Source organism: Carcharodon carcharias, chromosome 19 (genome assembly GCF_017639515.1).
Source record: "Carcharodon carcharias isolate sCarCar2 chromosome 19, sCarCar2.pri, whole genome shotgun sequence".
In the NCBI taxonomy this organism is placed as follows: domain Eukaryota; kingdom Metazoa; phylum Chordata; class Chondrichthyes; order Lamniformes; family Lamnidae; genus Carcharodon; species Carcharodon carcharias.
Window position 1 is genome coordinate 29,816,498 of NC_054485.1, and position 23,428 is coordinate 29,839,925.

Here is a 23,428-nt window from a genome sequence, read left to right on the forward strand (position 1 = left end):
GATTTTAAAGTAGTTTTGGTTAAAGCAAACAAAACAAAGGACACGTATGATAGAAATCTTCCCACAGATTACATTAGAAGCTCATATGCTTTGAAATAAGATTTCAATCTCTTGAAATATCCAAGTTTTTTTTTGTAATGAGGTGATGGTGAATTACTAGTGCCTGCTTTTTTTAGGTTGAGCAATATATTTATTCAGAAGTGATTTGATACTGAGGGAGCTGGGCTGAATTGTCAGTCCCAGCTGTGCAATGACTAATCTCCATGGGATGACATGTTTTCTTTTTCACCAGCCCTGTTAGCCTGGTCACCAATCAGAGTGGGGTTGAGAAGTGGCTTCAATAACTCCATTGTCTTCATTTCCAAGAAGCTACCCAGTGACTGCAAGGAAATGAGCTCAGTCTTGCATGACTTTAGAGACTGAATTCTTTAACCCACTACACTCTTTATTAAACATCACTGCTTATCATACCACATGGCTGCTGTGAGGTTGAGTACTCAGATTAGCTTTAATTCACTCAAAATATTTTAAAGTTTTTCTTGAATTTAAAGGTTATTTAATTCAGAAAAATTTTTGAAGGTAAATTCAGTTCTACCGGAATAAAAAAAATCTGGAATTCATCTCCTCGATCCCTGATCATGTTACACTACTCACCATAGGCATCATCAGCCATGTATGCTTGGCCTAAATAGCCAAGTGGTTATGGTACTGGGCTTGTAACCCCAAGATCAAGAGTTCAAATCTCACAATGGCAAACTATGAAACAATGTAACTTCATCTGAAACAGATGGAAACAGGTTTACTCAAAAGAGTATCAGCCATGTATCTTGTGCAAGCCAGCACCCTTCATGTTTTAGGTTAGTATTAACATGTGCTTCATCATATGCTCACTCATTTCAATGCATTTGTTGTATTCATATGGCGAAAGCCAAACACATAGAAATTTATCTCTAATGTATGTCCATTCTATCCATACATACAGTAACAGCTTTGTCAGTTATAAGTTCATGCAAGTTTTTTTTCCTCTCATTTTGGAATATTCCATTGCTGGCAAAGCCAAGATTTACTGTCCATCCCTATGGGTGCCCTTGAGAAGGTGACTGTGGGACTTCTTGTTAAACTGCTGCAATTCATGCATTGAAAATACTCCCTCTGTGCTGTTGGTTAGGGAGTTTCAGGACTGTGACCCAGTGACGATGAAGGAATGGTGATATATCTCCGAGCTAGGATCATATGCAATTTGGCAGGGAGCTTGGAAGTGATAGTGTTCCTGTGCACCTGCTACCCTAGTCTTTCTATGACAAGTATGTACAGTCAGATTAGGGCTGCCAGTGGCACATTGGTCAGCTCAGGATTGCCATCGAGTCAGGCTGGGTTGGGCTGCCAGATGACGCCAGGTCAGGTCCAGGCTGAGAATTGGGGCTCAAGCTGGAAAACCATGGGCAGGATTTTGAGCTCCTCTAGGGCCAGACACAGAGGTGGGTGGGCAGTAAAAATGGTGATGCCGGCCTGCATGCCGCTTTCCTGGCTCCATCATGCTCCTGGGTCCTTTTCGAGGAGGTGGTGGGGGGGAGGGAGAGAGCAGTGACAGAGCTGCATTTTCCAGTCGACCTCCAGGTTTTCAGAGATGACACAGGCCAGTTTAACTGTCTGGAAGTAACCTCTTGGTGGCACACCACAGGGCCAGTACTTCAGGTAGGGCCAGAGGACTTCCCTGCCCGTCTGGGTGCACTAGTCATCCTGTAGAGGGTCTCACCCAAACTCCCAACCCCCACATATCTGGTGGCCTGGCTCAAAAGCCATTTTTTAATTTTAAATTTAATAAAGCTGGAGAGAGGGCACCTCCATTTTGAAGCACTCCCTCTTATTTATTTTCCATTGCAACCTGTAGCTCCTTTCAAGCTGGAAAGCCCATGATTGGCTTCCAGCTTTGAGAGCCCACCCACTGCCTTTAATTGGATGGTGAGTCCACCCTCTGGTCATTAATTGGCCAACCTGCGGAAAATTCCAATGAATGACTGTTCCCCATACTGTGCAGGCTTCAGACCCTCATTTCAGCCAGGCGGCAGGATTCAGGAGCCCACAGGGAAAATCCAGCCCTTGGATTTTCAGCCAAACTTTTGCTTTATTCATTCATGGGATGTGGATATTGCTGGCCAGGCCAGCATTTAGTACCCATCCTTAGTTGCCCTCCTTCAGATCAACAGGATCTCTCATCGCCATGTGTAAGACTGACTTCAAAAAAATCTTCACTAATCTATTTGAGTTAAGCTTTGCATATTTCACAAACAAAGCAGTTGCATTTATGTTGGTGATGTACTAATTTAGCTGTTTGATAATTGAAATACACAGTAGTGCAGGTGTTCTGATTGACCAATTTTCTGTCATTTCCATTTCTACATCTGTGTTAGCCAGAAACAGTTGAGATAAAATTGGGAGCACCTGTCATTTTGCTTGGTGGCTGTTACACCTCAACAAAAATGGATTATAATTTTTTTCAGGAATACATATTCTATAAATGATGATGAGGCAAGGCAGTCACATCCCACAACTGGGTGGCCTGAATATCAGCATCAAGGCCTTTGAATGAAATGTACCACATGAAGGAGATGTCAGCATCCGTAGAACTATTCCTCAACATGAATCATTAACTTCAGAGGACAACTGACAACAAGAACCACTTATATTTGCATTGTGCCTTTAACAAAGTGAAACGTCTCAAGATGCTTCACATGAGCATTCAAACAGAAAATATAACACTGTGCTACATAAGGAGATAGTGGATCAAATGACCAAAAGCTCGGTGAAAGAGGTAGGTTTTAAGGAAAGTCTTAAAGGAGAAAAGCAAGGTAGAGAGGCAGAGAAGTTTAGGGTAGGAATTCCAGAGCTTAGAGCCTAGACAACTGAAGGCACAGCCACCAATGGCAGAACAATTAGAATCGGGGATGCTCAAAACATCAGAATCAGATGAGAAGCAGATATCTTGGAGGATTGTGGGGCTGGTGAAGGCTGCAGAGTTAAGGAGGGGCAAGATCACAGAGCAACTTGAAAACATGATAAGAGTTTTAAGATCGATACGCGTTGCTTGACCAGAGGCCAATGTCGGTCAGCCAGCAAGGGTGATAGGGGAATGGGGACTTGATGTGAGTTATGACACGAGCAGCAGAGTTTTAGATGTCCTCTAATTTACAAAGAGTAGAATGTGGGCAAGAAGCCAGGACAGCAGCAGGCCTTCCCTGGAATCAAGAACGCTGGAGGCAGATGTCTCGCCCACTGAGAGTTGCGGGCCAATCAGAAGTTGGCAGCTCTACTGAAAGTGAACTGGAGCAGTAAAGTCTAGAGGTAACAAAGGCATGAATGAGGGTTTCAGCAGCAGATGAACTGAGACAGGGATGATGTTATGGAGATGGAAATAGGCAGTCTTAATGGTGGTGCAAATGTGTGGTTGGAAACTTACCTCAGGGTCAAACATGACACCTAGGTTAGGAACAGACTGGCTTAATCTCAGACTGTGGCCAGGAAGAAGAGTCCACAGCTCAGGAATGGATTTTGGGATACAGACTGAAAACAATGCATTCAGGTTTCCCAATATTTACTTGGAGGAAATTTCTGTTCTTTCAGTAGAGCTGCCAACTTCTGATTGGCCCGCAACTCTCAGTGGGTGAGACATCTGCCTCCAGCGTTCTTGATTCCAGGGAAGGCCTGCTGCTGTCCAGTTTAGTACCTGCACGGCACTTAATACAGCAGCCTTCCCTAAAAGAGGCGGTGCAGATCTCTAGCTGGTGGGCGAGATCCCAGTCACCTCCATTAAACACTGCCCAATGTTTCAGGTCGAGATGACATTTAACCAGATCTGAAGAAAGATAGATATGTGGCAGGGGATAAGCCAGTGGAAGAGGGGGAGGGGGAGAGAATAACAGAAGGGAAGGTTTGTGATAGAGTGGAGGGCTGGAGAGATCAAATAACAAAAGTTTCCATGGTACAAAAGCCAAAGAGAGTGGTTAAGGGTATAGTAAATAAACAAAATATATATCCAGATGAGGCCTGAGTGACAAGGTGAAAGATGAAGTGCTGTTCCTTGAGCTTGCATTGAGCTTCATTGGAACACTGTCGCAGGTCACGCACAGAAAGGACTGAGTGGGACTAGGTATGGAATTAAAATAACGTGGCAGGAAGTTCAGGGTCATGCTTGCAAAGTGATTTGTCATTTGATAGACAATCTCTCCCTCGCACAGCTACATTCCACAACTATTTCTCAGTTGAACTTTTCTTGCCTTAATTATATCAACAATTCTACAATTAGTGCTTCTTAGAATAAACAAGTGAGAGAAGTTCAAAGTTTGGAATGCACCATCTTACATGTCGCTACATTCCTGTCATGCTAAAATCAAGTGTCTCTGCACAATCTCTTATTCCAATTCATTCTTTTTCAGAATCTCAAGTCTACAGAACTACAGACTTCTCTGTCTTTTTCTCCTCCTACAATCTAGAACAGTGCTTCCCAAGCTTTTTCCCAAGGTGATCCCATTTTAATGGCTCACACTTTGTGTGACCTCTGAGTGAAAATTTGGGAGGTGCAAGAGTTGTTCAGTTGGGGATGGGCAGGGGTGGGGAGAGGAGTTGAGCGTGGGGGGTGTTGGGGAGTTGATGAAAAGGCAGGGTTTCCTAAAAAAGACACCTACCTATTCAAAGGCTTAAGTTGCAGCAGCAATCAGGCCTCAGAGAGCAGTCCATTAAACCATACCCACCAACTAAAAAGGCAAGCATTTAAAAAGGCCTTGCAGCTGTCAAAAATCCATCCAAGTTCCACAATAGCCATTGCTGCCTTAGAGCTTGTGACCCCAAAATCTTACCTTGTGATGTGGGGTCACAACCCACAATTTAGGAAGCCCCGATCTAGAAGCTTTAAAAGCTCAGCTTAATCGCAGTTTCTTGATTTCCCTAACTTCGCTTTTACTCTTTATAAACTTAGTGATTTCCTGCACTATGAGCCTCGGCCTAAAACCTTGGTTTCTCAAAATGTTTTACTAAAGCTTATCCAACACCTCACTGAAAACAAGGAAATCACAAAATGGAAGAATTTAACCCATAACCAAACTACAAAGCATTGCCTGTTTGCAGATATTCCAACATGGAGAGAAGGTTCTCCAAGAATCAAATTAAATTCAGCATGGTAAACGATTAGAGAATGTATTGTGTGTGTGTTACTGGGTAGAAATTCTGAATTGGATACTCAGGTTAATTAATGCTGCTATTCCACCATACTGCTTACCTTCATTAGCTTCAGGCTTAGAGTTTTTGATGTAAGCTGAGAACTTTGCAAAGATATCGTTCCCAGCTGTGTTGGACTCTGGGTGCTTTGTCCCCAGCTTCATGTACCTAGGAACAAAAGATATAACGAGTGAGGAATTCAAACAAAACACATCGAGGGCAATTGCAACATTCCAAAATGGATTCAGCCTACATTAGAAATGTAGTGAGGCTGCTCCACAATCGGAGAGAAAACTGCAGCATTAACCTTCATGATTCTACGAGCCCATTTCCTAATTAGCACATTGACATTAGTGGGAAGCATCTTACAGTGAACTCATCATCACGCAGAGGTGTGAACTGTGTTTTGTATCACCTAATAGAAAGCGTTACTAGTGACATGTTGCCTGGAATTAGATGGTGGCACTTCTGGCATCGGAACACATCTGGAGCATTGAATTTAGCCTTGAATGTAGAACAGTTGCAGCTCTGTGAGATGCATCTCATTAATAATTAATAGAATAGTCAGTGGGGTTGAATTTATGACATTTGACCCCAGTGCAACTGGCAAGGCAACCAGAAATAAGCCACAGCAGTGGTGTTGAGGACAGATTTGGTACATGATATGGGGAAATCTATTAATTGGCTGGCCAGAACAGGATGTGGGCAATAACAGGTTTAAAATGAACAATGAAGGAAAGCCCTTTGAGGAGGCAATATTTAATGATAAATGGATTCTTTGTATAATGAAGATGGTGGGGAGAGCTTCATTCACATAGTGCCGCTTCTAACGATACTATGCGAACTATGTTCTTCTCGAACAATATCAGTGAGAAACACTGCACACGTAGCAGCTCATGGCACTCCCAACCCCAGGGAATCAACAAATTTCTTCCCCAGAATCTCCTATCATTTTCATTTGGTACTGATTGCAGTGTCACTTCAACCAGTGCAAGGCGAACTTCATGAAGGTCATTTTGAAACTTTCTGTTGCTAACATTGTATGCAATAACATGAGCAGATCTCTGAACACATGTGTAAGCAGACGTGCGCAGATCTATTCATCGCTCTAAACATGTATTGGTCTCAAGGCAGCATCTGCTGTATAATTGCATCATCAGCCAGACTGTAAATCAGCATCAGTCTTTCCTCAAGGCGGAGGCTGATTAATCAGGTTATATTAAATTAAGACCTGTGTTTTTTTTAAAAAGTGAATTCAACATTAATTAAGGTGAAGGAGGCAAGAAATGGGGGTGGGGAATGGAGTTGATCATTTATATCGGACTTTTTACAGCATCCCAAAGCAGTTTACAGGCAATGGAAAACTTTTGAAGCGTATAGTCACTGTTGTAATGTTGAAAACACAACAGCCAATTTTGTGCACAGCAAACATCCACAAACATCAATGTTACAACAACCAGATAATCCGCTTTCCTGATGTTGGCTGAGGCAAAAATATTGGCCAGTCACTGGAAGAATTCCCTACTCCTCTTCTTTTATAACCACCTGAGAGGGCAGAAATATGTCTGACAGTGCAGCACACTCTCAGTACTACACTGGAGGCTGGGTTTTTCCATGCTCGCTGGTGTCGGGCGTGTTCAGTGTGTGAGCTGACAACATGGTGTGATCGGTTTCACAATGGCGTGAAACCAGTTCGCGATCGTCTGCTCGGCCTGCCAATGGTGGTCTGCGTTCTCCGCCATCGGACATTGGCAAACTCATTGTAATACATCAGCATATCACTATTAGGCCTGCCTGCCGGAATCGTCCCCCTCTGCTAGATTGTCCGCCCACGTTGGCAGGAAAACATTCCAATGTGTTTCATAACAAAACAGATCGTAAGTGATGTGCATTTCGCTTGGGACCTCAGTTTGTTTGCCTACTTTGCTTCGGTCAGCACTCGCAGTCATCAGCGCCAGGCTTCTCAGGCAGCATCACATCACTTTTAAGGGGGGCTCACGGCAGGTCTCCACCAACCAGATTAGCCATATGTGGGTGGCTTTTCAACAGGGTTAGGACATTTTTGGCAAAGGGGGAGAAGTGGCCTCAGTCAAGGGAAGATGCTGCAGAATGAGGGCTGTCCTGGGGAAGGAGGGTATCCCAGGGTGTGTGTGGGGGCACATGTTGACCTGTGCAAGTGGCCTCAAGATGGTGAGAGCTGAGGAGGCAGTCTCCAGAGGAGATGAAGCCGGATGGACATGTGGGGGTACGTGAGTTAGGATGGGTGATGTGTCCCTTGAGCTGGCAGCGAGTGAATGTGTGATGGGCTTGAGTGTGTGAGTTTAGAGTGATGAGACGGTTGCCACACCCTGGCTGCACGGATGAGATCATTCATCCTCTATCCGCATCTGATGGCCAACCGATTCTGTGCAACATTGCGCACTGATCACCACTGCCGCTGCCTCACAAGCCTGATTGGTCACACTGCTGCCCATCCTGTGGCCAAAACAGGGGTAGAGGACATCGTGGCAGACTTCTACAGCATCTGAAAGGCGTTCCAGTGACGTGTCACTAAACCTGGGGGCTGCAGTCCTTTTGCCTTTCGTGGACATCTTCCCTGCAGCGTTCATGGGCTGGAAGCACTGAGATGTATATTGTGGCTAAATTTTAAAGTTGGCGCCCAGCCTGATGAAGCGGTGAGGTGATGGTGTGGTGAGCGAATGAGAGCCCGCCCGCCATGGATACGGCGTGTTTCTAGGGAATGCCTAACTAATTCGGCGGGTTTGGGATGATACAGCGTGTAAACCCGCCATCGCGGCCAACAGGTGAACCATAGTTTTTCCCAGCCACTACCGCACTTAGTGCAAACATGGAACGATTCCACCCAGAGTGTCAACTGAGATTTTGTGCTCAAGTATTTGGAGTGGGACTTAGAATCCACAGCCTTTTGACTCAGAATGGAGATTGCTACCACCTGAGCCACACAATGGTTAGCCCAAAGCACTCTTAAGATTAGATGTAGCTCTCTTTTCTCACTTCTCAAGCTACTACACCAATGTGATAATTTTCCACTTTCTGCACCACCCATTTTGTTGCCTCTGAGTGAGATTGCCAATTCGGTGCCAATGGAATTAACAGCATATTTAGTAAACATTAAAGACCATTATGCAAGGATTATGAACAGCGTATACTGGGAGGGATTTTACTTTTAGGATGCACCACAGTCAATAGGCTTTACAGCCCTAAAAAATTATATAAATGTCTGTTAGATTTCAGTCAGATATTTCCCTCACTATCAATAATTTAGTTTCAGTTGAGCTGCTAAACTTAATTGCTTAAAATATAAATTGCATAAAGAGGTACACGTGACAGGCTGCTTGGAATATTTCACAGGCTTCTGTTTCTTAATTATCCAGTTTTTTGGGTTGTTTTAATCTTTTGACATGTTCAGCTGTGCTCTCCTGATAGCGTAATGAATGCATCCAGCGAGATGCTGAGATATATAGCCCAAGGAGGTTGCAGGTTCAAACCCCCGAGCTGTGTAATTTTATCTGACTGATCTCAGCAAGAACATCACAGTTGACGTCAGTGTCACCAGGACTGAGGGATGTAAAACTAAAGCCAGGATTTCCTGGTTGGTGAGCAGGGGGGCTGAGCCCTGTTCACCGACGCGGGATGATGTTGGGCGGAACTCCTGACGTCACCCCACCCCATTTCAATTTTCAGGTCGGCGGGGGCTCAGCCGAATCAGCTGTTCGCACGCTGTCCTGTCAATGGCCTATTGACAAAGTAATTAATGTAATCAGTGGACCTGCCTGTCCAACCTTAAGGCTGGCGGGCAGGCTGGGAGCCCTGGCGGGCTTCAGAAAAAGCATGAAACCTCATCCACAGGCGGGATGAGGTTTCATGTCCGTTTATAAACTTTTATTAAAAGTGTAATTGAAAGTGATGGACCTGTCCTAATTCATGTGACAGTGTCATGTGACAGGGAAATTTTTTTTTTCTACTTTTAACATTTTTTATTGTGCAGCCGATCTCCCTGAGGCAGCACTTAGCCTCAGGGACATGAGTGCGACCTTTCACGCACACATGCACGAAACAGCGCACTCCCAGCTGAGGGAATCCCCCCCACCCGCACAGGGAGCGCATAGCGCATCCTTGCCATTGTCACACTAATTAAGGCCCACCCATGTAAAATGGCAGCACGCCTCCAGTTGGGGGCGCCGATTGGAGGCACGCCTCCACGCGTCCGCTCTTGAACTCCCCCCCCCCACCACCGGCTGGGGGAAATTTCTGCCCTAAGTTTCCCACCCCTAATCAGAAGAAAATTGACAAAAGAAATCAGCAACTCTGTGGTTTGATTTATTCAGTGGCTTATTCCATGTAACCTCTGTCACAACAGAGAGGTGCGCTATTTTGTTTATTCATTAAAACCATTTCCTGAATGGACACAATTGAAAACAGCACTTCAAGCCTCTTCTGAAGTGCTGACTATGTATCTAACAGGAGGATTATTGTAGCACATTACTCATTCTGAGGTTATACACAGCCTCTGCTCTTGACAGCTCTGCATACTACAGCTTTCCTGATATTAATATCACAGAGTTGCTGCTTGCACCAATGTGATCATCACCATGGAGAAATGTCTCTACACTTGGACTAGCCATGAATTTCAAGGTGAAAGAAACAGAACAAGAGCACAATGGTTAAAAAGGCTTAAAAGGACTAGCCTGAAGCTGTCTCCACTTCAAGACATAAATCCTCCATTTCTTAATTAATAGCATCTAAAAATAATGGGAAACTACTGTCGCAGTTTTCATTTCAGAAGGATTTGATGGTGTTACTGCTCAACCAGTTTTAAAATCAGCTATTTATCCATATCCAAGGACATTTATAATGATGCATCAATATTAAGGGAACATTCTAACATTCATTCGTATTTAATTAACAAAGCCCAAATACTGCCTAACATTTTGCCAGATCAAATCGTGAAATAAAAGTCAGCATCTGATGACTAATTAAAGATCCACATTTAACTATGTCACTCCAATGCTGCAAAGTTTACAGTCCACTCAGAACATTTCCACACAAGCTGAATTCAAGAATCACATTTCTCTGAAGTTAATTATTTGTTCAGTGCTTGCTTCTCTGAACACATCCTCTGTCCCACCTGTGAACATAGTCTTGTGAGAATTAATTATATTTTTACTACATTGAAAGTAGCTGAGGCTCAGTTGTAAAGTGATTACATTTCCAAATCTGTATCCTGCTCTATCAGGTGCAATTACTTCATCCCCAAGAGACCCATTTCTCAGGAAACTACATCCAGTGAAGACATAAAATTGCATAATCAGCAAACGTCTTCTTGAAATAAAACAAAAATGGAATTATTTACCAGAAGAAAATACCGCTATGTTTACAAAGCCACAAAATAATCTCTAGAGACTGTTGTTTTTTTTGATAAATGATTTGTGATTGATTATATAATATAGGCTGCGAATGACAGTTTACTTTCCAGGGATTCTGAGTTTTTGTTGTTTTTAAATTTGCACCTTTTCTATTCTTGTCTCCTTCACAACTGACTCAGAACCAGTAAATCCTGTGGGAATGTTTTTGGACAGAAAGCAGTGGATTAGCAGGGACAGCCCCATCCCATGAAGCTCACTTCCTGCTGACACTGACAAAACTCACCAGAAAAAGGCAGGGACACAGGCATGGCGGATCCCCAACAATTCCAGCATTGTCTGGTAGCCTTGTAAGGGGTGAAACCTCCGGGTGCTTCTTACAAGACCTATAACACCCAGAGGGCTGCTCTGCTTGCAACCCAGCATATTAACGAAGATCTGTATTTTGAGAGAGACTAGGCATACTGAGCTCCAGATGGGTGCGTGTGGGTCCCACAGGCTTCAAATCAAGATGGTACTCTGTTTCCTGAGGCAAAGGCGAGCTATTTCAAAAGAAAGAAATAAGGATCTGGATCTCAAAATGGGATCTAGGGGAGGAACCCAGAGCAAACCCACCTCAATCGATGGCCAAGTGCCAGATAATCCAGCTGTGTTGGGGTAAGCGGGCACTGGGATATGCATGGGGCAGTGTTGCAACCTGCTGCAATGAGCAAATCATGTGCCCTTGAACTGAGCCCTGAAATTCTGGCAGAATCAGAGCTGGAAAGCACAGTTGGACCTGATCCAGCAAAACCACCGTGATCACAGCCTGCAGATGTAAAAATCCATACAGCCGCTCAATTAAGTTTGATGCAAGGTATGGCCATCACATTCAGTGTTGTTCATCTGGTTTGTTAGCAAACTGCTTGAAACAATATGAAACCAGTGATGCTAACAAAATATATAGCACAAGCACCAGCTCTACACTCAGTTGCTTTTGAATAGCCCTGGCTTTGATATTTCTTTCATCAACTACACCTTAGAGAAAGTGTTAGCTACACACCCATTGCAGGTTTTTAGATCATTGTGAAATCCAATTTAGCACATTGTTTTATGTTTGCATTGTGCGTTCTCTTCATGGGGAGAATTTTTTTCCCGTTGGGAGCAGGTGTGGGTGGACGCAGAGCTGGTTGCCGCCTGCGATCGGCTGCACGCCACCATTTTACACGCGTGTGAAAGAGTGCAGAAATCTCCCTGATGCAAGGAGCTGCCTCAGGGAGATTAAGTTCATATTTAAAGTTTCAAATAAAGACAGATTTTAATTATTTAGACATGTCCCCCTCATGTGACAGTGTCACATGAGCTGGGACTTGTTTATGAATTTTCATTAAAATTTTTATTTAATTAATAAACCCTTCATGAAACCTCATCCCGCCCGTGGATGAGGTTCCATGAAAAATGCGAAGGCCGCCTGGGCTCTTCGCCTGCCTGCCAACCTTAAGGTTGGATAGGCAGCCCTGTCAATTACTTTAATTAGATTATTAACAGCATTAACAGGCCCTTGACAGTTCCGCAGGCTGACTCCAGTGTGCGCCCGCCAAACGGAAGGTCAGAATGACACGCGGTGACGTCAGGACACACGCCCGACATCGCTGTGCGTCATTTTACACGTTGGCAAGCAGGCCCCATCCCCGCATGCCGAACAGAAGATTCTGGCCCATGTTGTATTCGTCTGGTATGTGCAATGTGCATAAAATCCTGTCAGATATGAAACTGTACAGCAGCACAAGACCAAATATTAATTCACTTTTTAAAATTAAGATTCATAATCAGGGCTCACAGTCTAACCTCAGACCTAACTAAGTTCATGCGCTGCTGAACTCCCATGGGCATATTCATGCATACAGGTGTTCTGTAAATGTACTTGCAATTTGTTCTGGAGTTTATTTTTAATGAATGACAGCAGGAAGAGGTAGTGTGGGCACATGTGAGACGTAGTGGGTGGTACAGAGTTGTGGTAACCGAGAGGAGGAGCAATAGGGCTCCTGCAGTGGAAATACTTGAGTAACAAATCCGCTGTCAGCTAATTCTGGTGTTAGTCTGTATGTCTTTACTATCATTGGTATGAAAGCTATTCCTGTGGTGAGTCTAGTTTACAAAGGGCCAATTGAGGACATACAATCCAAACAATTTATGGTGGCAAATGCAGATCAGATTTTGGCAGATTCTAGGCAATCTGACCTCCAAATGCCACGAATGAATAGAAATGAAGATTCCAGTTTCTTGAGGCCTTGAGGGTTAGGCTCCTTCTATAAACTTCCCACCTAATAAGAAAGGAAGCATAGATTCTGTGATTTAGGGAGTCAAAAGCTGTTAAAACTTCACAATTACAAAGGCGATGAAACAGAAAATTCATGTGAACTATGCTCGCCTCTTGCAACTCTTTGGGTTAGCCCCTGGATCAATAACAGCCTTCATTTTTCACCCCTGACCTATTTCAGTTAAGTGTTCTTTACTCAGTTCTAAAAAAAGCGTCTTGGAGGGATTAAGTGGGAGATGTGAATCAGTCCCTCAGGGGGTGTGTAAAATCTCTCTAAATTCTCCCACGATGGTATTTTGAATCTGTGTATGTGCACATACAAACACACATTAGTACTACAGACCAGGAGATCCATTGCTCTATTTCACTGGGAGTGATTGTTTTATATGACAGTTGATCTGATTTCACGAGAATTGGTTCTTTGGAAAATACAGGATGAATTGGTTGAAGACTAACACTGATTACATAACTGTTAGGGCAGCTTATTTAATGTCATTTAAATCAGCTCAGAACTTGTCATTTTCACTGTCTATAGATGTAGTTTCCAAAATTGTTATGTTCAGGGACGGGGGTGGGGAGCAGATTATGCTACGTGGGATGTTGCACGACACCAAAGCACTTAGCTACTTCTCGTCAATCCCTTTTCATACCTTTTTTCCTTCCAAATTTATATTTTTGAGGACTTAATTACTTCTTTTACTACAATGACTATTTTTAAAGTACTTCTCTAATATTTCAATGTTTGATATGACAAAAATTCCGCATATTTTATTATATTAATGCCATTGAATAACCTGGATTTTAACAACCAGCAAAAGATGCATAATATAATGATGCTAATTTATTAAAGATTTGATTATCAAATTAGCCACCTTCCATTTTGTGGTTTTCAGTTTTGACCTTCTCCCAATACTTCACAACCAGTTATGCTCTATGAAACACTTAAGGATTTTTACTTCAGTAAAGGTGTTTATAAATGAAAGTTGTTATTGTTGATGTGAAAACAAACTTGCTGAACAGATCTCAAGATGTCCATCACCACATTGGGGACAAGAAGCCTGAACTGTGTAGGAGGATGTAAATATGATAGGCATAAAGACTTAGGGGTAGATGTAGAGTAAAGGGGTAACGCCAGAAGCAGACATGATGCTGAGGTAATAATGATCACGTGACTGAGAAGTAAGAGAGATCTGGAGGAGGAGAAGCTCCAACCTTGTGTAGCAGCCCATAGGGCTGAATTTTACATCCCACGATCAGGCATGCACCCAACCCAATCAGGCATAAAATCGCACAAGATGAGCGTCCCAACGTTATCGCGCACTCGTGCGATATTCCGCTTGGGCACACGCAAAAGTCGGAAGCATGCCCACCGACAAGTAATCGGGCAATTAAGCCCATTAACGGTGCAATTGTCTCTGATTTTTGGGCAGAATTTTGACCTCGGTTGGGCGAGCTTGGCGGGGGTGGGCAGCGGTGGTCAGGAAGCCGCCCGCCACTCGCAATCGAGGCTGGAAGGCAATTTTGTGCTGGCGGGCCAATTAAAGCGAGTGCGCATTTGAGAATCTCCCTGAGCACAGAGCTGCCTCAGGGAAATGAAGGGCAGGGTTTCACGATAGCGGGATTTTACGTTCCTGCTGGAGTCAATGGGATTTATAACGGCCCGTCGCATTTCACGGCCCTGTCCCCACCTAAACGGGGCCGTAAAATTCTGCCCGAAGAGTTTCAAAAAAACAAATAGAGCTTGGAAAACCGTTATGAAATATGTCCCCTCATGTGACTCTGTCACATGAGCAGCGACATGTTATAAGTAAAACTTTTTAAAAATTATTTTAATTTTAATTGATGCTGGAAACCTCATCCCGCCGGTGGATGCGAATTCCAAAAATATGCAAAGGCCGCTTGGCCTTTTCACCTGCCCGCCAACTGTAAGGTTGGACGGGCAGCGAAAAATTTAAGTTAATTGATACTTTAATGGCCTTAACAGGCCTTTTAATTGTTGGCGGGTGCGCTGCTGATTCCCGCCACGCACCCCCCAACCCCGCCCCCCGCCGACTGAACTATTGCGTGACTGCGCGTTGACATCAGGACACTCGCCCAACGTCAACCCGCATCATTTCACGCTCGAGCAGGCCAGGTGCAGGCCCGCCCGCCAAGGTGAAAACTCTTGAATTGTGTGTGAGCTCCCTGCAGTCTATACTCTGAAGCTCAGATTCCATTCCTAACACACAACAGAATTACATATACCCCCAAAACTCCGAAAGCGCGACATTTAACCGATGTCAGAGTGATATATGCCACAATGTTTAAATCTCATTAAAACCGTCAGGATGCTGCCCTAATTGGCTGAGCGGGCGTTATTTTTTTCTGATTTTCTTCACAAAGAACCATGAACTAGATCTGCTCTAACTAACGATGTTGGAGTTTTAGTCATCTGATTTCCTGTCCTGTCCAGTAGCTTGTTTATAATAAGTTGAGAAAATCTGTTTTGTCACTCTGATCTCACTCAGCTTCAAATCTTGTGCTCACAGGGGTTTCAAGCATGAAAGGTCACCAGTGTCAAGCAGCAATTATGCATGAATTAGTTCTTCAGAGGCCCAAAGCACAGAAGAGCAACTTCTACCAGCTGTTTAAGGGTGTGGAGGATGAAGAAGCCTGCAATGATAGGGCACAGAGCCGGCAGAGATTATTGGGAAAAGAAAGACAGCAGTTAGAGAATCGTGGGGCAAAGCCCACGGTTAAGAGGGTCCAGAGACCATTTGAGGATCAGAGAAAGCACTACAAACAGTCACTCAAAGCTGGAAAAAAAGAAACATAGTAAAAAAGAAGAGTAATAGAGATCAAGAAAAAAAGTAAAAGAAAGCCATATAGAGACAGATTAGAGAGAAATACCAAGAGGTGAACAACAGGTAAATAGGAAGAGAAATGGAGAAAAGTAAAAATTCCCTCTTCTGACCAGCAGAATCATTGGTAAAATTGACAAAAACAGGAATTTCAGCCAAAAAGAAAGGAACAAAAACTGGGAATGTGACAAAAAAGGAGAATATATTCCATTAGTCCAATTATTGATTATTTTCTGTACCTGTTCATGATATTTTAATGTTCTATGTGTCTGGATCCCCAAGTCTCTTTGAACCTTCAGCGTTTCGAGCAGTTCACCATTTAGAAAGTAATCTGTTTTTTAATCCATTTTAGGTCCAAAGTGGATGACTTTACATTTGCCTACACTGAAATACATTTGTCACAGTTTTGTCTATTCACATAATCCATCAATATCTCTTTGTAATCTTATGTTCCCATCTACATTGCTTACAGTGCCGCCTATTGTTGTGTCATCGATATGTGGAAATGTGGCTTTCTATCCCACCATCTAAGTCCTTAATAAAAATGGTGGAACGCAGGAACTGAGGACTGAGGAGCAGGAGTAGGCCATTCTGCCCTTTAAGCCTGTTCCGCAGTTTGATATGATGATGGCTGGTCTGGTTGTGGTCTCATCTCCACTTTCCTGTCTGCCCCACATAACCCTTGACTCTTTTGTCTGGATGAAGTGGCCAGATGTATAGGAAGAAAAGAGAGTTTGATCCTTTCAGGAGAAAATTGGTATAATGTTCCAGAGTAGGGCATTTATGTAATATTCATAGGACCAAATTTATCTTTAGCTGCTGTAATTAGTTGAAAGTTTACACAAGTTTCTGATACACATGTCTGTATGACTCGCTTCCACAGTGAACATATACTACCCTTGAACCACTAAGGTGAGCCAAGCCAGAAATTTACCCTATCTGTCCCTTTAAAAGTTAATTTAAACGCTGCCAGTCAACAAAAATCAGGCTGTGCAAAAATCCTACTTGCTCCTCAGAGAGGTTAATTAGAATTCAAAAGGGAACTTTGAGAATAAGTCATGATTGAAATGTAAACAACTAAAAATAGAAGCTGGGTCCCTCTAACATCCTGTAGTGCAAGATATACTTACCGTATATGGAAACTATAATACAGAGAGTTTTGCCTACTGAGCACCAGTAAAGTGTGGCTGTAGAAGGTCAAGATTCAAGATATAGGGTGGGATATTCCCCAATTACCCTACGTGCTGCAGTGGGCGTGAGAAATGGCGTTCTACCTGCCGGCCATAATGGCGGGTTTGTGTGCCATATTGTCCACTTCCTGCTGCATTAATTATGCATGCACAGGAAAAACGCCAGATCGTGAGTAGGCGGTCTCTGATTCACCTGCCACACCATGAGCTCACTGCTTCCTTGCTCCAGTAGAGCTTTGTCAATGTCTGCAGCCCAGGCCTGCCACAGATGAGAGAGATGGCCCCCAAAAGGGAAGAAGACGACAGCCCCCAAGTTTAGTGATGCCTCACTGGAAAGCCCGCTGGACACCATGGAGATCCGCTGCAATGTCCTCCGCCCCAGTGATGGCCAGAGGAGGTCCAACAACCTCAATGCTCCAGTTTGGGAGGCAGTGGCAGCGGTAGTCAGTGCTAATGCTGCACAGAGGAGATCGGCCATCCAGTGCAGGAAGAGGATGAATGATCTCATCGGTTCCACCAGGGTAAGTCAGCCATCTCATCACTCTCAACTCACACACTCAAAAGTCCACACACATTCACTGGGATATCACACACTGCCAGCTCAAGGGACATCACCACTCACTCTCTCACACACACCCTCTCATCTCCATCTGGGCTCATCTCCTCTGCAGCTTGTGTCCTCATCCTGTCCATGGCTCCACTCACCACCCACACATGCCAGGCATCCTTATCATCACACCCTGGCATGCTTCCTGCTCACACTCTCTATCTGTCTTTATGCAGGATAAGTCTGCACACAATCGCAGGGAGAGGCCCCAGTCTAGGGAATGAAATGCTGGAACTCAGGTCCTCACTGCCTTAAAGAAAAGAGCCATCGAGCTGCCCGGCGAGGATGTGGACTGTGCCTGTGGCGACAGTGAGATCGGCGGCAAACACTCTCCATGTGGATCTGGCACCAGCTCATCCCTCAGACAACCATACTATGAGTTAATTGTCCTGTGTCACAGTTGCCTGCTATGCACTAATGATCTCTACTTTCTTTCATAGGCACCTCTGCCAAGCGCCTGAGGCCCTCAACCAGCCAGGACCTTAGCTCAAGCCCCGAGGGCATCTTAGATGAGGAACCTGAGGACAGCACCATTAAAGATCTGTCATAGCACTCACCCACACCCTCCAGCAGCTCAGAGACACATATCTCGGTGGGACCTAGTTCTACAGCAGCCTCAGGGTCACAGTCTGGTGAGCACGTTGCACAGCCTGATCCACAGCAGGCGGTGGTAGGGACATCCAAGGTTGCCAGCACTCAGAGGACTGCTGGAGGCTGTGACTCTGCTGAGTCTGAGTCAGATGATGAACCTCCGTATTTAGTCTTAAATCAGTTGGTGGAGCTGCAGCGATAACCACAGGAACATCAGGAAGTGACATCAGCTGCATTCTTCAGATTGCAACAGTCGATGGAGGTGTCTGTCCTTTTTCAGGCTCAGGTGATATTGCTGGCATGCCAATGCACCAAGGTCAATGCAGGTAGGATGGTGGCTGCCATGGAGACCTTGGTGCAGGACATTGGTCCTGCACTGCTGCAGGAGCAGCGCTCTATCGCTGTAGCCATTGGTGGCATCCATCAATGGCTATGTGAGAGGGTTGGGGCGGGGCACCTTGATCTCACTCCAGCTGCCTCTTCTCAAGGAGTCAGCTAGGGACCCCCAGGCACCACAGGGAGGAGGATCAGCAGCTGGACACCCCAGGGGCAGCCATCCAGGTGACTCCAGGATCTTCCGGCCGATCCTAATCCCTTCTTTCTGTGACCCCATCACTTCCAGCTTCACAAGTCGAGGAGGGTGCACCTGACCCACAGCAGGACACCCAAAGCAGGCTGGGGCCCTCCAGGTCTCGGCCCTCCAGAGGACACCCACCAAAGACATCACAGACAACAGGGCATAGCGGTCAGCAGGCCTTCTCCACCTCCGCTGTGGCTGTCGGGGAAGCACCCAGACGTAGCAGTAGGGTTAGGAAGATCAAGAAAATTTAGGAGCACAATGCTGGCATTGGTGTTCACAACATGTATATAATGTTCACAACATGTATATCATGTTCACAATGTAAATAGAATCACACCCATTTCACATCACCTCTTCTGTAGGCCTCCTTTTTATGATGAGCTGTGTTGCTGTCAATCAGGTGTGATACCATGGCCCCTCCCCCCATTTATCACAGATGTTGCTATCATGGGCCTCTCATCTATGTAGCTTGTTTCCATATCACGACAGTGTGTGGCCCTTTCCCAGATCATTTCCAATAGCAGTGATGCCTCGACCTTAATATTAAGTGTGTTTGTGGAAGGAACCTCATTCACATGCTTTGCAGGGTCATGTCATGTTTATTCTTGGCTGTGTAACATTGGGGCAGAGGTTTTCTCCTATCTCGTCTGCATTCTTGAAGGGTGAAAGTATAGTGTACAAAGATGTATTCATATATGGATAAGAGTCGTATCACGTGCTCGCTGTCATCCAGCAAGGTTTTCATGCTATGAGCCCATACTCAGAGCTCATGTACACTGCTGTCTGCAAACCGTGTTTCTGACTTTCCGAGTGTATATCTGCTAAGCTCACCAATAAGTGGGGGCACCTTGTAACCTCAAGGTGCCAAAGCTCTTCCCCTTTCAGCCACATTATTCCCCAGCGCGGGAACCAACAATCTTGAGTGTTTCTTAACCTGGATTGCCTGGATTGTGGCCACAGGACCCTCGTCACCCTGTTGGGATGCAGCGCTGTGTGTCCCATCACCTAAAAGCTCACTGAGACATGTGATGCTAATTGCAAATGGTGATTTCTGGCAGTCGATAGAGCCTGTGAACTTGCTCAGGAAGCGCACCTCATAGCTTTAGACAATGTTGAGGGGAGCAATGGGATTGCAGCGAGGGCGTACTGAAGCTGAAGTCTGCTATTTATTGGCAACAGCTCATTACCTTAAGGGCTTCATGGTGTCTGAGTATTTTGGAGTTTGCAAAGGCCAGGGTTGGCCATGAGGGCAGAATGTGTGACTTAAAGAGGAACCATTTTAATATCAGGCATGCAAGTGGCTGAATGTCATCATCTTCAGGTGGTCCACATGCACATTAAGGTGAGGATAAAAGCAGGCCAGCATCCCTAACTGAGAGTGCTGGATGTTAATGTGGTAGAGAAGAAGGAGATGCAGAGGATTGAGTCATTTCTGAATAGATGCACACCTGCGGAACGTCCTCAACTTCCTTGGTCCAAGTGTCACTTATCAGTTTCACCATCAAGGTTACACAGAATGTGTTGTCCTGTTGCTGGAGATGGATCTCCTTGAGGAGCTGTGTCAGATTGAAGATATACAGCTATGAGCCCACTGAGAATAGTGGAACATCTCCTGGCTCTTGTAGCTGCCATTGCGACTGGGATGCTGGAATTATTGCAGAGGCAGCGCTTTCTGACATCTGATGCCGGGACTCCCTCCTCCAGTTAGTACCTCATCTCAGCAAGGACACATGCTCCTGAGGCTTCATCATCCTTCAGAGAATCAGGACAATGTGAGCTTCATGTGTAACTATTCACGCTCATGTTGAAGTGCATGGTTGAAATGAGAGGAATAGCAACACTGGTGTTCATGTTAGCCCATGATGGAGGGCACATACTCCAACTTGTCATCCTCCTCATGGAATTTGGTTGCTATCTGGACCTCATGTGCATGCCTGCCTTGTCTGGCCTATGCTATGGCCTATTCCCCTGCAGCCTCAGCTTCCTCGAACTCAACGCCCTCATCCCCTTCGATGTCTTCCTCATCGGAGGAGACATTCAGGTCCTCCATGTTGGCATCTGGCAAGTCCTCCCCGCTTTGCAGCACCAGGTTGTGCAGCGCACAGCAAGACACAACGATCCATAAGACCCTCTGGGGACTGTACTGGAATGCTCCTCCAGATCTGTCCAGACATTGGAATTGTATCTTTAAGATGCCTATGGTGTGCTCCACCAATGCTTGGGGAACAGCATAAGCTTTGTTGTACCTTTTCTCCCTCTGCAGGATTCTGTGGCCACCCCACAGGCATTATCAGCCATGTCCTTTGCGGATACCCCTTGTCATCGAGGAGCCAGCCCTGGATCGTATGTGGTCTCTTGAAGATGTCTGGGATCTGTGATCTACTAATGATGTGTGAGTTGTGGACGCTTCCTGGGTATCTGGCTCAAACCTGCATGATCAGTTTCTTATGATCACAGACCAGCTGCACATTGAGCGAGTGGAAGCCTTTCCTGTTTATTTGTTGGAGTGCCTGTTGCCAGGGAGCTTTTATAGCCACGGGTGCAGTCGATGGCACCCTGCACCTGTGGGAATCCGGATATCTCTGCAAAGCCCAGTGCTCGGGCATCCTGGTTTGCTTGATGTCTGTTGAAGTTGACGTAATTGTGGGCCTCGGCAAAAAGGGCGTCTGTTACCTCATGTATGCATTTGCGCGTGGACGCCTGAGAGATCCCGCAGAGGTCCCCAGTAGAGCCCTGGCAGGAGCCACTCGTGTAGAAGTTCAGTGCAGCAGTTACTTTCACAGCCAGTGGCAATGGATACCCTCCCAGTCCCTGTGGCACCAATTCCTGGAGAATGTGGCAAACGTGAGTCACCAGATCCCTGGACATGCGGAGGCATCAGTGACACTGTCTCTCGCTCATCTGCAGATAAGACATGCGAGTTCTGTACACCTTCAGTCTTGCAAGCCCCCTACCCACAATGTTTTTGTGAGACTCATCCTCTGCATCCAGAGGGGGCCCTGCTGTCCCTTGGTTTTGAGCGTTTAACTCCTCCTTTTGGTGAGCCAGGTGCCTCCATTACAATCTTCTTCTTCACTCCTGCCTGTATGCAATTATTGCAGTTGGCAATAAATCCATCTTCCTGGCAGTCTCCTCTCTGCAGCATTATTGAGAAACAGACATCAGGCATCAGCCTGCAAAGGTCTTATTTCTGTCAATGACTCGTCAGTGAATAGGTTCAAGGGCTTTAATCCAGTGTCAGCAACCATTCACCCCTGAAATACTGGCCAGGCAATGGTCCATTTCAATGAGTTCCTTCCACCCGCTCTCACTCCCCTTCACATGACTGACTGCTATGAGATTGTGTTGGCCAGGTGCTTGGATGTGCTGCTTTCAGTCCAGGCGCTGGGATCCTCATTCACTGCATTCTATGGAAAATAAGGGAAAATGTTTAGTAAGGACATGATGTTATTTACAGGAGGCCTGAGGCTTCTCTTCTGTAAACCTGCCAGTGCCACGATTCTAATATGCATGTGTCCCGTCGCCCAATTGCTCTATAGTTCATTATTGCTCTGCGTATTTTCCATGCTGTGAACAAGTGGTTCATACAAGTAGATTCACTTATAGCTACATTTCCAGATTAGTCTCGCATGAATGCTTCATTTTCCTGATTCTCGGCATTTTCATTGAAAAACTCATATCATGTCTCCGCTGTGCATCTCTCTTCATTTGGGAATGCACAATTCAGTTGGGTGCCCCTTTAATCGCTCCCCATCCCCTGCCCCAGTGCATGCACCCGCCTTCCAATTGGCCTTCAGAGCCCTCGCCATCGGAGTATCTCTTCATTTTAATTTTGTACTGCACCATTGCTGCAGGCTGGAAGATGGTAGTGCTGAGGTCTCACTGCCAGATCAACTTGGACCCTCCCAGTGTGAGTGTGGAGATCCTTCCCATCGCCCGTCAGGAGCTTAATGTTCAGGTTTCCCTCCCTCCAAGAATCTCTCAATCCTCTCCCATATTCCTTCATCCCATTGTGATTGTGGTAGATATCCCTTTGTTAGCCTCTGAACCTTATAATATGCATGTGCCTATGCCCCATGTAGACCTCACCCCTCCCTTTCTTGAGGCCACTTGCACAGTTAAAAAAATATCCCCCCACACCCCCTCCTCACCTTCAGATGCCCCCAGAATACCTTCTCCCCACCTGTAGGCTGCAGATGCCTGCCCTGACCTAGTGTGCCATCTGCAGTATGATGCCTGAAACCCCATGGACCAAGGCGCGTGATGGTACAACAACGCCCTGCACACAACATGCTGGGCATGATTGAGACGGGACTGACTCCTCCCTCTCCCTGGATTGGGACAAGGAAAGTCTTTGCAAACTCAGCATGTAAACAGGAGTGTTTCTTCACTCAGCTCTCTTCTAATTCTGGCCCCAAGTAGCTTATGCGATTCTATGACGTATTCTCTCTCTACCCTGGCGATGAGGATGCTACCCCACACCCCTGCATCCCCCCTCCACTTCGCCAATAATGTTTCTGAGGGTAACCTTTCCCACCTTATCCCCCAGTGCAGCCCTTGTCATTCAGCCCCTTCCCATGCCTCAGGCCAATTGCTCCCCCTTCCCAGTGCAACCCTAACTATGAAGCTCATTAAAAGACACCCCTGCCTTACCGTTGGTCTGGTAGGTAGAGACTAGGTAAAGAGGTAGTGAGAAACCCCTGAAAGTGATGTGATGCTGCCTGCG

At 45.4% G+C, this 23,428-nt stretch overlaps 1 protein-coding gene across 2 annotated transcripts in view; it reads right to left on the minus strand.

Annotated features, from left to right (window-relative positions):
- The window catches only part of clic4 (chloride intracellular channel 4), a 137,362-nt gene that overhangs the window by 16,062 nt on the left and 97,872 nt on the right, over positions 1-23,428 (minus strand). For both annotated transcript variants that reach the window (XM_041212916.1, XM_041212917.1), the window contains exon 4: positions 5,273-5,379. In XM_041212916.1, coding sequence (XP_041068850.1) covers positions 5,273-5,379 — 107 coding nt within the window. The remainder of the gene's footprint in view (positions 1-5,272; positions 5,380-23,428) is intronic.